The sequence below is a fragment of the Sebastes fasciatus genome, chromosome 17 (genome assembly GCF_043250625.1).
Source record: "Sebastes fasciatus isolate fSebFas1 chromosome 17, fSebFas1.pri, whole genome shotgun sequence".
In the NCBI taxonomy this organism is placed as follows: Eukaryota; Metazoa; Chordata; class Actinopteri; order Perciformes; family Sebastidae; genus Sebastes; species Sebastes fasciatus.
This window is the reverse complement of record NC_133811.1, coordinates 28,883,351-28,901,641: the sequence shown is the minus strand read 5'-3', so window position 1 is coordinate 28,901,641 and position 18,291 is coordinate 28,883,351. Positions and strand designations below refer to the sequence as shown.

The 18,291-nt window shown below is 42.3% G+C and overlaps 1 protein-coding gene across 8 annotated transcripts in view; it reads left to right on the top strand.

Annotated features, from left to right (window-relative positions):
- The window catches only part of LOC141753847 (zinc fingers and homeoboxes protein 2-like), a 130,254-nt gene extending 112,897 nt beyond the window's left edge, over positions 1 to 17,357 (top strand). The window contains exons 4-7 of one of the 8 annotated variants that reach the window (XR_012590520.1): positions 139 to 334; positions 10,114 to 11,231; positions 11,278 to 11,307; positions 11,344 to 17,357. Coding sequence is in view for 1 of the 8 variants with exons in the window: in XM_074612457.1 (XP_074468558.1) it covers positions 139 to 331 (193 nt within the window). In the remaining 7 variants the exon portion in view is untranslated. Of the gene's footprint in view, positions 1 to 138; positions 335 to 10,113 lie in introns of all 8 variants that reach the window. The other 7 variants (XR_012590519.1, XR_012590517.1, XR_012590515.1 and 4 more) reach the window with 7 other exon arrangements.
- The last annotated feature ends 934 nt before the right edge of the window (positions 17,358 to 18,291 follow it).

Genomic DNA, 18,291 nt, shown 5'->3' with positions numbered 1-18,291 from the left:
TTAAAATGAATCTGAAAAGTGTTACTTTCGTAGTGTTCATACGTGAGTTTTCATTGATCACCAGTAATGATTCAACAGCTGATTATTGATCGGTGAGTATCAGCTAACTGTCCGTTAACCTGTGACCGGCTTCAACAGACTGAGGCAGCAGACCGCGGCGGAGCTGAAGAACGGCGGCCAGAACGGCGGCCAGAACGGCGGGGTCGTGGGAGGAGCGCGGGAGGTGTTCGGCAGCTGGCTGGAGGACGGACACTCGAGGAGAGGACGGCAGCTGCTGCTGGACCGAGAGAGGAAGATGACGGAGGACGCGTCTGGGAGGCTGACTGGATAAACGGTGAGCGGGCGGCCATGTTGGGTTTGATGTAATCTGTCCGTGGTTCAGACGTGTGTTTCATTTTATGATAAAACTATTAGATGTATTTAAAATTATTTTACAGGATATTCTGTGAAAAGGTGCATTCATGTCTGATATGGAGTATTTTGTAAATGTTAAAAGGCCAATATCTTTTAATTAGACCTGTAACTGAATTACATCACTATCAATACAAACGCTAATTATTTCTCAGTTAGATGATTAATCACTTATTCCATAAAATGTCAAAAATGACAAATGACCTCCTTTTAAGTCATTAAGTGCAGCATGAAGCACGGAGGCGTCTCTTTCTCCATCGAGAAACAAGATGATTTAACAACGGTGATAATGTTAAATGTGATCCGTGGTTTTCTTTACTCACTCGTGTTTATCCTTGAGCTCAAACAAACATGTCGAACGCATATTCTCCTTCCTCATAAAAACATGTTTGCAAAGTTCTTAAAAGTTTTAAACCGGCCTCGTTAACATCCAGTGACGTGTCGTTGTGAATAAGAGACGTATGACGTATCGTTGTGAGACTGGAGGCTGGACGCAGAAAATGTTTTCCAGCTTCCTGCTTTGCTTCAGCGTCGTGCGGCCCGCTGGGGGACGTTTTACAAATATATAATCATCATGATTTATATATTCAGAATACAAAGAGTAATGATTTACTTTGTAGTTGGAGGTTTTCTGTCAAAAGTTGTGCTACTAGTAGGGGTGTAAACAAATATTGAGTATCCTAATATTATGTTTTGTGATACTGTATCGATTCTCAAACACATGGTACAACATTTTAATTAATAGTTAACTTTCTCTACTCAGATTCTTTTTGCGTATGGCGGTGCGTTCGTTATACTGTGACAGTTTCCTAAAATTAGATTTAAAAAATCACAATATATCGCCTTGCATGATGTCATTTCCTGGTGGAAGAGCGTGCTCGCGACACAGCGCAGTTTGAGCTTCAGCGCTCATCACAGCGCTCAAAGTCGGGCTTTGCTCGACGTAGCGAAAAAAGCCGTCGTGATGCAATGCAAGCCGTTAGAAATAACGTGTTTCAGAGCGCAGTGGTGAACAAAGAGAAAGAAATAGGCGATTCCCAGGCGGCGATTCCCAGGCGGCGATTCGCAGGCGGCGATTCGCAGGCGGCGATTCGCAGGCGGCGAGTCGCAGGCGGGCGAGTCGAAGGCGGGGAGTCGCAGGCGGGCGAGTCCGCTGGACGCCCCTGATTTGCATAAAATAGCGTAGACCTCAACTTAATGCAAATCTCTCTCAAATGCACCGCTATGCTACCAGAATGCCTTGCACGGCTGCTTACATAGACTGTATCTGAAACCTCATACTATACTAGTAGTACAACCTCATACTATACTACTAGTATAGTATGAGGTTGCTCTACTAGTATAGTATGAGGTTGTTCTACTAGTACAGTACGAGGTTTCAGATACAGCCTATGAATGGGGAGCGTGGAGAGGACGGAGGCTGTAGATACGATCCGTTAGCTGAATGTGTGTGTGCAGGTTTTCACATGTAGAGTGATTTAACTGATGGAGGTCCTGCTGGTCCCCAGTGTCTCCCCTCCACCTCCCAGTCTGTCAGCGTTGACGCCAACACCTCGATCCCAGGCAACAAACAAAACCTCTCCAGCCAGTCGCCGTCTGTGTGTGTGTAGCTGTGTGAGTTTTGGCTTCAGCTGCTCAGCAACAAACACCAACTTCAGGAAAATTTAGGAAGGGAAGAAAAAAAACAAAAAGAAGCGTTATTGGAGGCCTAAAATAGCAGCAGACCCCCCGGTGTGGTAAAGTTTGATAGATAAAAGGCTCCGCCTGGGGCAAAGTGTGACGACAAAAGTCTGCTGCTTCCTCCCTCTCCTGTCTGTTCTGACAGAAGATTGAAAGTTTTAATGTTTCCACGTTCGGCTTTGGCTTTTTCAAAATAGACTCATCGTTCAAATGATTTCCTCAAGACAAACAGCCGTAAACACGGCGGAGACTCGACTTCTGACATCGTCACTCTTGAAAGATTGTCACCACTTTTGGATGTCTTCAAAATCAACACTTGACAGCTGAAATCAATAATCAATATGCAGCTATAACTGTAGGATTTGTCAGTAATGTCTCATAATGTGTTTTTCCTGCTATAATCTTTCAGCTCAAAAATGCTTTTTTTGTCCATTGAGGCGAAAATAAAAACATAAAACTGTTAATTCACATAAAAAACAATGCAGAAACAGAAAAAAGGTTCTCAAAAATTAAAAATATGAAAGTTAGTGATACTGTTAAACATGAAAGTAAAAAAACAAAAGAGTTTTGTCCGTTCTCTGTCCAAATATTCGGTATTATCGTAGAGCACTGGAGGCCCACAGATGTCAGGACGAAATCTGCCCCGCGTTAAAACAACGCAAAGGGGCTGCGTTGCCGTGAGATACCGGGGAGACAAATAAATAAGTAAACGGTAGAAATACAGCGTTCACATTACAAAGTCATCGACCAGGAATGTGTCCTTAGCGAGGCCATCCGGCGTTTAGTGTGGTCAGTTTTTTGAGATTTACAGAAATGCAACTTGATAATGTCCGACATGTTAACGCCTGAATCAGACAGTTAACGCCGCTATAGCAGCAGGACGGTGAGGCGTGTATCATCATGAGAGGGGGGGTTGTTGTTTTGGTAGATCAGATCCAGTTTGTGAGCAGGATGATAAATTAACACGAGCTGCTATCTAAACTAAACTCTGCGTCCGCACACACACTCGTCTGCTCCGCCAGACGCTCAGTTCAGGTGCCAGCTTTCACCGCCGGCTGAGTTTCTGCTCTCCGGATCAGTTTGGCTCACAGATTACTGACTGTGGCAGGTGAACGCTGGAATCCACCGAAACTCTGTTGATGGAAAAAACGGCTCCAGTTCAGTCGCACTCCAACGGTCTGAAATTACAATACGAGGTGAAACGGGGAAGATTCTTCTAATCAGAATGAAGCTTTTAACATAATCATTAAATCATGAACCGTGATGATTAATTGTGACAGATTTACATAGAAGGAGAGTGAATCTGATTGCTTAAAACCAAACAAATCCCATATTTAGGGACCTATTTAAGTACATCACTTTCAATCACACATTTATTATCTGTTCTAAATGTACCTTAAAGGGAGATTTGTCAAGTATTTAATCCTCTTATCAACATGGGAGTGGACAAATATGTTGCTTTATTACAAATGTATGTATATATTTATTATTAGAAATCAATTAACAACACAAAACAATGACAGATATTGATCCAGAACCCCTCACAGGTACTGCATTTAGCATAAAACAATATGCTCCAATCATAACATGGCAAACTGCAGCCCAACAGGCAACAACAGCTGTCAGTGTGTCAGTGTGCTGACTTGACTATGACTTGCCCCAAACTGCATATGATTATCATAAAGTGGGCATGTCTGTAAAGGGGAGACTCGTGGGTACCCATAGAACCCATTTACATTAACATATCTGGAGGTCAGAGGTCAATGGACTCCTTTGAAAATGGACATGACAGTTTTTCCTCTCCAGAACCGGCGCTGGTATCTTCTGCCTGGCTTCATTTTGAATTTACTCCTTTGTGCTTATCTGGTTAAAATTGTAATATTTTAATATGTGTCACTTGGGAACCGGTGAAAATGGTTTCCAGTCACCTTTCTCTTGAGTTCTTAATTCAAATATTTAGAATTTTTTTTTCTTTCATCCCTCCTATTCATTTCTTTCTTTCTGATGCCGTCGGTGTGCTTGGCGCTCGTCTCTCCTGGACCAGACACTCAAGGGGTGTTTGTTTTAAGCCCCTCCAGTGCCAGACGGGTGGGGTTTGTCACACCGAATGCCAGCAAAACCGAGGACGCCGAAGAGACTTTCAGGCTCACTTGATTTCAGTGATGCCCCTCCCGTGTGGCACACCGGGGAGAATAAATCAAACATCAGCTATTCAGCTCAGATTCCTGCTTCAGAAGGTGAAAGAGAATGTGAGATATTGAATAAGGACTTTTGTACGGATGCGATTAAATGAAAGGCAGAAATGTTTGCGGTATGTATGTTTTCGCGTGTTCGTGTCGACCTCGGATCACCGCGGTGACCTCGTCTTTTGTCGCCACCTCATTTTTCACACGGCTCCGTTCTGCTTTGCATGGAGCTCAACAAAAATGCATTTTTTTATTTGTGTACTTTGGATGTTCGAGGCGCTCATCTCATCTCTGCACCACAAAACAAAAAAACATGAATGTGTGTTTATTACATTCCTTATTATATTTAACTGCCCGTCACATCTGCCCTCCAACAGTTTCCTCCTGCTTACACACACTAAAATAAATCAACTTCAAAAGTCACGTTACAGGTTAAATACAACTCGAGGAGTAAATCAGCTTCTTTTAAAAGAAAAAAAACGCACAAGAAAGGTGTGAAAATATAATTATATCTTGTGAAAGCAGAGTGAGGAGAAGAAGAACAAAATAACTACATTAAATATAAATATTGATAAACAAGAGAAGTTAAAAGCAGCGTTGGTTATGAATCATAACAGAAAAGATCATCTCATATTCAGCTGGAATTAAAGACTGTAAAAGTTATTAAGCCAAAACATTATAAAAAATGAGATTTCCATCCCCCTGATATCAGTCAGTAGTAATCATAACGCTGTGCTTTCGGGGAGGAGGCCAAGGTAAATGGAAGATAAAAGAGACAAACATGTCTGCTAAGAATAACGGCACTGAAATCAATTACTGAGAGGCGGCGGGGAAAAAAACGTGTCTTTGAATTACAAAATAGAAATAGGTGAGAGAGCAAATTCAGTGAATGGAGCCAATAAATCCTAGAATAAAGAGCGAGGCTTGTTTGACTCTTCATTCTTTTATCTTCTTTAGTTTTAGTTTAAAACATTAATCAACAGGATGTGAAGAGGTTACAGTGCTGACGTTACGTCAAACAAACCCGTCACTAACTAACCTATCAAATACCGCCGTTTGGGAAGTGACCCTCGGCATCGGATACTGACGCACGGAGGCACCATTTAGCAACAGTATGTGACAAACCGGGCTTTCAACTAACTCAGACGTAAACCCACCCGCGGTGTTTAGTCTACGTAGTATTAATAACGTGAGAGTCCGAGACGGCAGGCGAGGGAGGGGTGGTGGAAGGGTCAAATAAACACAAGACTTAAAACCGAGAGACCGGTGTCACAAAAACCAAGATGGCGAGGGCCAAAAACCAAGATGGCGAAGGCCAAAAACCAAGATGGCGAAGGCCAACAACCAAGATGGCGAAGGCCAACAACCAAGATGGCGAGGGCCAAAAACCAAGATGGCGAAGGCCAACAACCAAGATGGCGACGGTCAAAAACCAAGATGGCGAGGGCCAACAACCAAGATGGCGAAGGCCAACAACCAAGATGGCGACGGTCAAAAACCAAGATGGCGAAGGCCAACAACCAAGATGGCGAAGGCCAACAACCAAGATGGCGAGGGTCAAAAACCAAGATGGCGAAGGCCAACAACCAAGATGGCGAAGGCCAACAACCAAGATGGCGAAGGTCAAAAACCAAGATGGCGAGGGCCAAAAACCAAGATGGCGAAGGCCAACAACCAAGATGGCGAAGGCCAACAACCAAGATGGCGAAGGCCAAAAACCAAGATGGCGAGGGTCAAAAACCAAGATGGCGAAGGCCAACAACCAAGATGGCGAAGGCCAACAACCAAGATGGCGAAGGCCAACAACCAAGATGGCGAAAGCCAAAAACAAGGATGGCAACAGCCAAAAATCACCATGGCTGCGGCCAAAAACCAAGACGGCGACAGCCTAAATGCCGAACTCGAGGCTTTAAAACCGTAGTCCACAAACCAATCGGTGACGTCACGGCGACTACGTCCACTTCTTATATCCAGTCTATGGTCGGGGCTAAAACTGTAGTCGTGACTGAGACTGATCTGATCCTCCAGACTTCTGCGGCTACATATTTATCTCTTTTGATTTCTGTTCATAAAAGAATTTGAAAAGTGCCGCTGCCGTTCTCTCTTTCTGTCTACGTTGAGGATGTGATGTCTGACCTCATGGTGAACTCATGTGAACAGAAACCGGTTCTGGTCGTGTAGAGAGGAAGATTAAAACATGTAGTGTCACATTATCTGCCCAGCTTTAGGCAAACTGTTTCTTTTATTCCGTCTACGCATTGTGTGGGTCAGATTCGGGGGTCAAAGGTCACGGCAGCTAGATGATACTAATAAAGAGTGATGGCACCGCCCAGATTACATTAAGGAGCTGTAACGATTGATGGAGCAAAAACAAATTCCTGCTGCGCAAATTGATACGATGTCTCCAGCTTGTCTGTAAGTGTGTGTGTTAATGGTTTGTGTGAGAGTGTGTGTTTGTGTGTGTATGTGTGTGTGTGCGTGCCTTCCATTGTCCTGTCTCACTAATCACAGCAGCTCGGGGCTTCATTTAATCAGCAGAGCACTGCGCAGCGTCCCGTAATAACCTATCAACAGTCGTAGCTTATAGATGAAGGCTTAATTGCCAAAACGCTGCAGTGCTTCTCCCTCGCTGTCATCATTATAATGTAAAACACAGAGGCAGCACACAATGAAAGTTACCTGTTTCCAGGTAACCGCAATCTTAAAAGAAGAATCATAATAATTGATTTTAATTTTAAATTTTCGTTTCAGTAAAAAAATAAATTTTGATTTGCAGCCAGAAACATGTTTTCAGTGCATCATCATCCAGAGTCGCCGTCCCGACTTTACATCAAACCCAACTGTAATGTTGGTGCATTGAAATATTAATACATAAAACTAGAGAGCGTTGAGAGAGCTGCGTCTACGTTTAAATATAATTCATGTGTTCAGAATATTTTTACCCGCCGTTCTGTATCATCTGACATCCTTTAAAAAACTGCAACAAAGACCAGACACTTGTTCTTTTGGCACAAGGACAAACTTCCATTGAAACTTGTAAATGTGTTTTTGAAACATCCTGCTAAAAGAAAGGAACGAAAACCTCGTCAGTACAGATGATTGTTTTCATCTTACAACTTTAACCCGTTCACACTGTGTTTTCACTTCATCAAAGTTAATTATAATCATTTTGGTCGTCTAAAAATGTTTTATTCAGCGTTCGGTTGCACTTAGCTCCAACCTCTCGTCACTTCTGGTTGCAAAAAAACAAGATCGCAACGGCCAAAATCCAACAATGTGTTCCAATCCACGTACTTCCTGGAGTACACTTCAATGCAGTGCACTGTGTGACTCTGTACTTACTTGAGTAGTGTGTGAATTTCAACGGGGTAGGATCGTCTCAAATCGAATAATCTGCGGCGCGCTTACCAAAAATGACAATCGCAACATTTCACCGCGGATCGCTACCCGCCAAATATCTTCTTCTTCTTCGTGGTTTTACAGCAGCTGGCCTCCTTTGTGTTGCACTGCTGCCTCCTTCACGTTTTACCCGTCAACTACCCGCCAACATATCTGCCTGCTTTGTCGATCCAGAATACACAGAAAATGAAATCAAATGAGTCGACGTGAAACGTTATAACTTACATCTATAAGGCACGTTGTTCAGCACTGCAAAAGGTCCTGCATCATCTGCCGCCATTTTCACGTTTGAATGGCGGTCGTGGTCCCGCCCATTCCGCTACGCAGCCAACATGGCAACAATTGAGTGTGAAAAGTGTCCAGCGGTCCACACTCAACCATTTGAACGTTTTGAGTACAACATCTGGGTACTTGAGTGCACTGCATTTTGCCGTACTTCACAGTGTGAACGCACTTATGCACTAAAAATAGTAAGTGTAAGTACAGAAGTACGCGGATTGGAACACACTGCAAGATCAAGGCCTATGGAAAGGAGGCTGGGTCACGGGCGGACATGGGTCTTGGGGTATGGGATATAACACATGCGCTGTGTAACTGAAGCTGCGGTCGTGCATTGCGGTTGGCTCAATTTCGGCGAGTGCAGACCAGAGATATGATGCGTTGATGGCGCTTGACCCAGCCTCCTTCTATAGGCATAACCAAGACGGCCTCGACCAAAAACAGCTGCATCTACGTTTAAATATAATTCATGTGTTCAGAATATTTTTTCCTGCTGCTCTGTATCATCTGACATCTTTTAAAAAACGACAACAAAGACTAAACACTTGTTCTTTTGGCACAAGGACAAACTTTCATTGAAACTCGTGAACGTGTTGTTGAAACATCCTGCTGACAAAAGGACTGAAAAAGATGATTGTGTCCAACATTAACACAAAACAGTCTTGTTTTTCTGCAGAACTTTTCCAGAACCTCAAAATATTTGGTACAAAAGTGAAGTTAGCTGAGAGCAAAACACAAAACACCAGGTTCCTACAAAGATCTGGACATTTTGTACATCAAATTCCACATACTCATTTGTTGTTTAGGTTCCCTTAGATTCCTGTGGCTGTTACAGTAGAGCTCCATCATCCTGTGAGTATTCGGCTGTTTGTGTACGTAATGAAACACACCCTCTGTCGGCCATATTGGACCGTCAGCTGTTGATGTAACAGCGTCTGATTGTACAGCTGATTGAACAGCTGTTCACAGCTCATACAGCTGAACAGAAACCGTTCTCTTTAACTCACAGCTGATGATTTCATCACTGGTGAGTTTCAAAATATTAACAGTGAGTTCAGTTTTAAAAACAGGCAGCGGTCTGTAACGTCTGGAGAAAGACTGACTGCTGATAGACTGAAAGATGATGAGGTCAGATATGGCGACGGCAGAATTTGTGAATGTAAGGAATGTAAAGATTTCTACGTCACGATTCAACGTCAGCTCATGTCGGGTAGCCATTTTTGCGGAAAGTATAACCGAAGCTTCACTCCCACCTCCGGTACGTTCACCAGCTAGTCTCTAACTGAGTCTGTTTGCGTTGATTTTTACAGCTTTTCCTCTGTAAAAGACGCTCTTAGAGCGGTGAGAGTGAACCAGAACAGTAAAGTTGTGGCCTGGACGGATAAAGAATGAGCTGAAAGCCGTTATTTCACAATGTGAAGATGGCGACAGACAAAAATCAAGACGGTGGCAGCCAAAAAACAAGATGACGGTAGCCATAAATCAAGATGGCAATGACCAAAAATCACGATGGCTACGGCCAAAAACCAAGAAGATGTTGATGGCCAAAGATCAAGATGGTTACGGCCAAAATTCAAGACGGCGACGGCCAAATGTTGTAATGTCACATCAGTGCAGTGCATTCAAATGGCAGAAAGATTAATACATAAAACTATAAAACATTGAGAGAGATGCGTCTGCATTCGAATATAATTCATGTGTTCAGAATATTTTGATCTGCCGTCCTGTATCATCGTTCTGGAGGTAACCGAAGCTCCACTATTAGAGACTAACAGAGGGAATCCGTCTGTGTGTTACCATCCATTGTCCTGTTTGTGTAACCGCAGCGACTGCCTCATTTTAATCACTCCCACACAAAAACACAACTTTAACACAGTTTCCCTCTTTACACGGATTAGGAGAGAGATCGCCGGCCGGCCGGCCGGTCAGGTCCGCCGTCGGTGAGAAAGCCGTTATTTCACAATGTGTCCCAGTTCCCAGCAGCACCAGGCGACCACGAAAACACCGGCTCCTGGCACAACAATTACTTTTTAATCCCCCCCTCTTTTGTTTTTGTTTTGTGGGAATGATCTGAGTCGTTGTGAAACTGACATTTCTCTTGTGTTGAGAAACGTTTGACAGTCTTCCCCTCCTCTGTCCTCTCTTCTGTCCATCTCAGGTGCGACTAGGATTTGCCGCCATCGCTGCCGCTGCCGCCGCCGCCGCCGCCGCTGCTGCTGGAAACATACAGGAGGAAAGAAAACGAGGTGGACGGAGAATGAAGCAACAAAAAGAAGAGTTTTTTTTCCAGATTTTTTTTTATTTCATCGATTTTTATCTCTTGATTGTCGCATCCCAGCTCACGCACAACATTCTCCTCCGTCACGTCGGAGGTAATCTCGTCAGCGTTCTCGACCCGCAGTGACCCCCCCCCCCTCCACATTCACACAACAAAAGCACGAGTTTAAAAAAAGACTCGGCGGGGCTTTTATTTTATTTTGGCGAGGCGTAAACACGCTCGCAAATTGAAATCAGAAGAGTGCAAGGAGAGATTCAGGGTCACGATCTGTGAAGATAATTGAAACTGCCCTCCCTTACAGTGAAACTCAAATTGATGCTTTCTTTTAATTTCTCGCAGTAATGTGAGTTTTACAATAGTATTACCATAAAGGAGCTGATCCTCGTCTAGTATACGCAGAGACGAGGCTCAGCGCACCTTCAGAGATCAGACTCGTAGGTGAGGACGAGGTTTTCCTTCAGTCGGACACAGTTCTGTATAGGTAGATTAGTTAGTATCTATACTTATCAATAGTGCTGTATAAGTACAAGTCTTACCAGCCAATCACAGTTTATGAATAAAGCTACAAACCGCCTGTTTCATCAGGAGGCCTGGAGGTCAATGAAGGTAAAAAAGGAACAAATAAATAAGATAGCACCGCCGGTTCAGCGGCCGTTCCATTACCTATATGTAATATGTAAACCCATCCGCGGCAACAGTATAAACGCTCAGAGAAAGTGCGCCGGGAGTGTGGTGACGTAATTTAAAGAGTGAGAACAGACACACCGGGCCGGCCGGTGGGAGGTGGATGGATCCAACAAACACGAGGCTTTCATCCAGAAGACCGCCGTTCACATCCCGAGCATCACGTTACAATCAGCTGTTCGTTCGTGTCCCGTGTTCACAACGTTCAGTTTCATTTTCGCCGAACAAACGCAGTAAGTTTAAGCCCAACCATGAAGTTCTTTCCTAAACCTAACCTGTCGTAGTTTTGATGCCAAAAATAGCGCGACACCAAGGTGCGTGAGACCAAGGTGTGTGACAACCAAGGTGCGTGAGACCAAGGTGTGTGACACCAAGGTGCATGACAACAAGGTGCGTGACACCAACACCAAGGTACATGACACCGAGGTGCGTGACACCGAGGCGCGTGACACCGAGGCGCGTGACACCGAGGCGCGTGCACCGAGGCGCGTGACAAAGTGGCGGTATGTGAAAAGATGGATAAGAAAGTGTTGATGTTTCCTAAAGAGAAACTAAACACCTCCTGAGAATCTTGTCTTGGTTGCTCTAACCGTTGTTGGTCTGCCTTTGTCGGTGTATGGTGTCCTGGGAATGACACCTTGCCGTTTATCTCAACCAGTTAACTCATATTCTCGTAACAGTGGTGGATTCCTTTAAAATTTTCACTAAATTTGGACTGGAACTTCCTGATCTTGCCTTTAAAGACGAGGTTTGATCGGTATGTTGAAGTCTAACTTCCCTTTAAAAGGAGGATTTGTTATCGATAAAGAGGATTGGCTGCTTCCCTTTTGAAGATTTAAATGTGGGAGTTTGATTGATGATCACAGAGATTTCCCAAAAGCTTGATTTCATTTTGTTAACGTCCTGAACCGTGATGAACATTTACAACTTTCCCTTTAAGAAGAAGCCGGTTTCATGATCAGCACCAAACCCTGAACTTCTCCTTTAAGTCTCGGTGAAGGAAGCGGCGTCCGTCTCGTGAGAGGGGGGGATTAGCAGGTTGTGAACTCTGGCCTGGACGGATGTTTTCGGCTGAGGTGATGTTGTGCGTGACCTGCGTTGCCGTGGAGACGCGAGGAGGAGGGTGAAACGGAGCACTGAATGTGTGCCTGCAGCAGCAGACTGACTGTACACACCGACGACCGACCGACCGACAGGGTGGATTTAAAACAAACAAAACAAACACAAACGCCGAGTGCCAAAGCTGGGATCTGCTGCATTCTCACTACACTTTTGAAAAAAAAAAAAGGGTTCTTCTTCTTCTTCTTCTTCTTCTTCTTGTAAATAGGATATATATGTTTGTTTGATTTTGTTTTTTTTTCCTGTATTGCTACAGATTTGTAAAATTTTGCGGAAAATTTTTTGTTACATTTTGTAAAATGGGAGCAAATCATCCCCCTCCGAAACCCTCCTGTTTGTTTTTAAACCCTCTCTCTCGGTTTCTTCTTCTTCTTTTATTTTATTTGGACTTTTTAAAAAAAAAAAAAAAAACGATGCCAGCAGTGGTGTGCGTTTTCTTTTCTTTCTTCGTCTGTTTTTGTACTGAACCAGAGTGGAACCACTACAAAAAAAAACACAAAAAAAAAAAGACGGACCAGTTGGCAATACTTCAGTCACTTCTTCTTCATCTCACCGGCACTGGACTTCCGCCCGCCACTTCCCCGCTGAGAGGAGAGTGGAGGAGGAGGAGGAGGAGGAGGAGGAGGAGGAGGAGGAGGAGTAGGAGGAGGAGGGAGGGGACTTCGCTTCACATCAAATCAGATTTTAAAAAACAAAACACAAAAAAAGCACCTTTGGACCTTTTTTCTTCTTTTTTTTTTTTTTTCTTTTTTTTACTGTGCTGAAGTGAAGTCAAGTGCTATTATTATATTATTATTATTATATTATTATTATTATTGTAGCCACTCTGTCTGGAACCCTTTTTTGAAGAAAAAGCAAAGGAAAAAACACACAGAAAAAAAAAAAAAAGCCAATCTGCACTTCTTGTTCCGACGAACATGCTTGTATGACCAAGTGACTGTCGTGGATCTTTGTTTTAAAACCGATAAGGAACAAACGAACAAACAACAACAACAACAAAACGCAGTAAAAAAAACTGTCAAATGGTGGCAAAGCGCAGAAGGATTCAACGGTAACGATCACACAACACAAAACACACCCAGAATCATGCTGCCTGAATCATACTCTCTTTTTCTCTCAATCACTTTATCTCTCTTTCCTCTATTTCCCTTCTTCGTTCTCTCTCTCTCTCTCTTTGTCGTCCTGCACACCATCATACACACCTGTAATAAACAAAAACAAACAAAAAAAAAGATAAATAGCCTTTTATTCAATACATAACTACATGTTGGCTTGGTAGGCTTAGTTGAAACTAGTTCCATTCCGACAGAAAAAGAATAATAGTAAAAACAAAAATATGAGCTTCTTTATGTATTGCTTCTGCCGCTGTAGTGTCCTGGTCAGATTTAAAGATGATAAGACTACATATATCTGAAATACTGTATTTACAAATGCATACCAGGGCTGGCCTCAACGAACAACTCAACAAGGGGGTGGGAGGGTTTTAAACTCCGTCCACTAGGGGGGGCTGATCGGTTTCTTTTTGTACTGCTGGTTTCTTTGCTTCGTTTTTTAAACTCGTAGCGTTCAGCGTCACTGAAGCTCGGCGCCGCTGCACGTCAGCGAGCGCTGTAAAGAGACGCTCCTGGTGGACGCACAGCCTTAGAAAGCTTCCAAGAGACTTTTATTTTTGCATAAGTGTATAGTTTTAATCGCATATTTTTCTGATGAATGATTGAATGTATTTGCTTCGAGGAGTCACAAGTGCTGTCTGAATGTTTTGAAGAGGAGAGAAGAAGTCGAGCACACTAGAACCAGAGGCTTTTTAAAAAAAAGGTGTTAATAAGGTCTGAAACTTGAAATGGCAAAAAGCAGATTTTGAACCAGCTGCTTGTGGGAACCTGATTAAAAAAGAAAATCTCTGAAAAATTTGCAAAAAGTTGTTAAACGGCAGGAGAAAATTATTTCGATGTCTAACATCCTCAAACTGTGACACATAATCTGACTAAAAAATGGTCGCTGGCATCAAATTTAGTGTTTAAATAAGAGCTGTCAATCGATTAAAATAGTTAATCGCGATCAATCGCACACTTTTCATCTGTTCTAAATGTACCTTAAAGGGAGGTTTGTCAAGTATTTAATACTCTTATCAACATGGGAGTGGACAAATATGCTGCTTTATGCAAATGTATGTATATATTTATTATTGTAAATCAATTAACAACACAAAACAATAACAGATATTGTCCAGAAACCTTCACAGGTACTGCATTTAGCATAAAACAATATGCTCCAATCATAACATGACAAACTGCAGCCCAACAGGCAACAACATGTGATTATCATAAAGTGGGCATGTCTGTAAAGGGGAGACTCGTGGGTACCCATAGAACCCATTTACATTCACATATCTGGAGGTCAGAGGTCAAGGGACCCCTTTGAAAATGGAGATGACAGTTTTTTCTTTTAAACATTTAGCGTAAGTTAAGTTGAGCGTTATTTAGCCTCCTTCCCGACATGCTAGCATGACATCGTTGGTACCGATGGATTCCTTAGGTTTTTTCTAGTTTCTTAAGAAGTGTTCTTCCTTGACGCCTGCTGCACCCTTCCACCAAGTTTCATGAAAATAATGCGAGTAGTTTATCCGTAATCCTGTTAGCGACTGAGCTAACTAGCTTAACAAGCTTCTAGCAGCAGATGTTTTGTGATGAAGCAGCAAATATCTGGTCACAGTTTCTGGATGAACGTTTGTCGGACACAAAAAACTTCCAGATTTATTCACCAAACAACAGAACGACTAGTGTGCTCGAGTCCTTCCTTTGGTTCATTTAAAGTTGCTCTGTTTGCTCAGTGTATCTGTTGCGTGCTCCTGGTTTCACCCCAAAAAAGGTTTTCAGCAATCAGTTCTCATTCTAGAGACGTGACGAGATCAATGTTCACAACTGGATGACGACTCTGTATCCTAAAGTTTATTTATTGAAACGTCCTGAGAAAGTTTAGGTTTGACGTTTTACCATCAATTAGCTCTTTGAAATCTTCTAACGTGGATTTTAAAGTAATAATCTCAAAGAATTTAATTCAAATAAATGTCTGTTAAGAGAACAAAAGTGATTGAGCCTATGGCCCACTGATGAAAGTCTTGCATTTGCAGTATTACGAACCGGGTGTCTGTGGCAACGTTCTCGGTAAAAGACGTCACTACCGCTTATCGCCATACTTGTCACCAAAAAGAACAAAACGGAGATCTTTGAGATTATAACTTTAACCTTCATTTACAACCTAAAAACGTCCTTTTCCGTCCACACAACTCCAATTTTGATTTGTCTGTCAGCTATTTTTAACCCTTCGCTTTTTAGCTCAAACAACGTTACAGTTATAGCTAAAAACTATAGTTAGGGCTGTCAGTCGATTAATATAGTTAATCGCGATTAATCGCATGATTGTCCATAGTTAATTGTGATTTATCATTTTTTTATTTGTTCAAAATGAACCTTAAAGGGAGATTTGTCAAGTATTTAATACTCAAGGTCAAGGAACCCAAGGGAAAATGGCCATGGCAGTTTTTCCTCGCCAAAATTTCACATACGTTTGGAGCGTTATTTAGCCTCCTTCACGACAAGCTAGTGTGACATGGTTGGTACCGATGGATTCATCGGGTTTTTTAGTTTCATACGATGCCAGTATCTTCACTCTAGCCTTAAAACTGAGCCCGCTACAACCTAAAATTCGCAAGTTGCGTTGATGCGTTAAAGAACTTAGTGGCGTTAAAACAAATTTGCGTTCGCGTTAACTTTGATAGCAATAGTTTAAATATTAAACACGTTCTTGCGCCCTTTACGTCACGATGGATCATCTTTGTTTTTGTCACACTAGCGTTTTAAACGGCAAAATGTCGCAGCAAAATCTGTTTATTTCCATGGTAACGCCACGATGAATGGATTTGCTCATAGCAGCAAAGAAAAATGGCCATGATTTCTTTTTGCGGTAAGTTAACTTTGGTGAATTTGACCAAAATTTTGCAGACATTTGGAGCGTTATTAGAGTCTTTCGCGACAAGCTAGTATGACATGATGCCAGTATCTGCACGCTACCTTTAAAACTGACCCCGCTACAACCTCCGAACGATCGGCGGCCCGAAGAAGTTAATTGAAATTGCAAGTTGCGTTAACGCATTAAAGAAATTAGTGGCGTTAAAACGAATTTGCGGTAATACGTTAACTTTGACAGCCCTACTGAAAATACAAGTCGAGGCGATGCAGACTCCCCAAGATTTGTACTTACTGTACTACATCTACTACTACATCTACAACTGTAACTACAGAGGGTCATTTATACGACAATCTGCAGCGCTGTGTGGACAAAATGTTTCTGGTCTGATCCTCAGTTGTCAAGTAAACTTCAGGGATCTTTATCCGTCCTCAGTCTGCAGTCTTTTCATTTTTTAAGCTTGAAGAAAGGTTTTTAAAGCTCGGGTCAATCAGGACGTTCAGATATTCAGATCAGTTTGTGAAAGGTTGATTCAACCAAAAAGTGTTTGGGCTTAAACACAAACCTTCTGCGATGCAAATCCACATGCTGTAAAGGTACTGACAGGGTTCATGCAAGCTCAACACAAGCTGCATTTTTTTAAATAAATGTGGATGAATGAAGTCTTTGAGTATCTTGTGGTTCGATTAAACCTCTTCAAAAGGTCCTAAACATCAACAACAGGATGAAAAAGAACAAGTCAGGAGGCCTGAAGCCGTGTTTTTAAAGGTTTTAAGAGCTCTCTGTTCACGGGGAAATAATGTTACCGAGGTATTCGAGCATAGAAGCGTCTCTTCTTCTGCAGTTTTCCGTCAGACATAAATAAAAATCACGTTAATAGATCAAACTCGACTCCTATGTGCGAGCAGGTTGCTGATTTATTTTTTGGGGTGAAACCAGGTGCTCTAAACGTCTTTTTTAAGGGGAGTTGAGGCCAGCCCTGCTTCATAACTGAGGTTCTGCTTCTTCTACTACTGCTACTATCAAACAACCAGCCCTGGGCACAAAAACAGACCTGAACACTGTTTCAAATCCGCCGGATTTCTAACTTCACATACCAGCATTTTTAAAAGTCTCTGCACCGGCTTGTTTTCATTTAGTTCCCGACGTGACAAAGACACTTCTGTGGCCCAAAACGAGGCTTCATTTCCTCAGTTTGGGGCGTCTTTGTAGATTTAATGACAACAATAGCCATCGATATTTGTTTTGACGTGGATTTGAAAAGTATTCCAGCTCCGTTTCTGTTGCTCAGGTCAGCAAAACAACCTGTTGATGTCTGCTGTATTTCAATAAAACACAGCCTTTTTCAAAGGGTACACCTTTTTCACTTTGTGTGTGTTTCTGTGTCGTCTACATGAACCCAAATCACCCACGTTGTTATTTGTATATTACAGTTTACCACTCTTTAAACGGCCGGTCCATCTGCGTTGTTTTCCGTTTAATTCAAATGGAAACGCCCACTCAGTCGTGATGTAGGTTACCAAAGTAAGCTCATCAATAGACCCCTTTTATAAATATAAAAACCTCACCTTTAAACAAACATTAAATTCACACTAGCCTATAGTTCGGCACCAGAAATGTCTATTTTCTTGTGTTTTCGTGTCAGACGTCCTCTAATGCAGAAATAAAAACTTCCCGTATAACATCCGTCCTCTGATAAAATGATCGAGGCGTCATCTTTCCAGTTTAATTACCACTCTCTTTTGTTTTGTGAGGAATACATTTTTCCATTTTCTTCATAAATACAAAGAAATTAGAGAATTAAATTTAGATTATTGCGGGGAAAAAATGCATTACTGTCTTTGTCACTGTAATCATAGCAACCAAATTTAATATTTCTATAGTAAAATGCTGTCAATTATAAAACTGTTAACATCTTTCCACAGCTCATATGTAAGTTTAAAGGACCAAAATAAGTGGTAAAAACAGCCTTATATCTGTTGCCATAGTTTTGCTAGGTCACAAGTTCTGTAAGCACGTGATTGGCTGAGGAATGTGTCAATCACGCTGAACCTCCCGCCCCCATCTCTCACCAGCCAATGGCAGCCTGACATACAGACACCAGGTTCGATTGTCTTTGAGAAAACTCAAAACAAATGCAGCAGTGAGAGGATAAAAGATGCTGCAGCCGGTCTAAACCATCTACATTATGTGAATTAAAAACAGAGGGATTAGTTGTTAAAATAAATTGATCCTGGGAGTGTTAGAACCAAGAGATGGTAACGTTACCGCCTTCACTCCAGAAGAGAA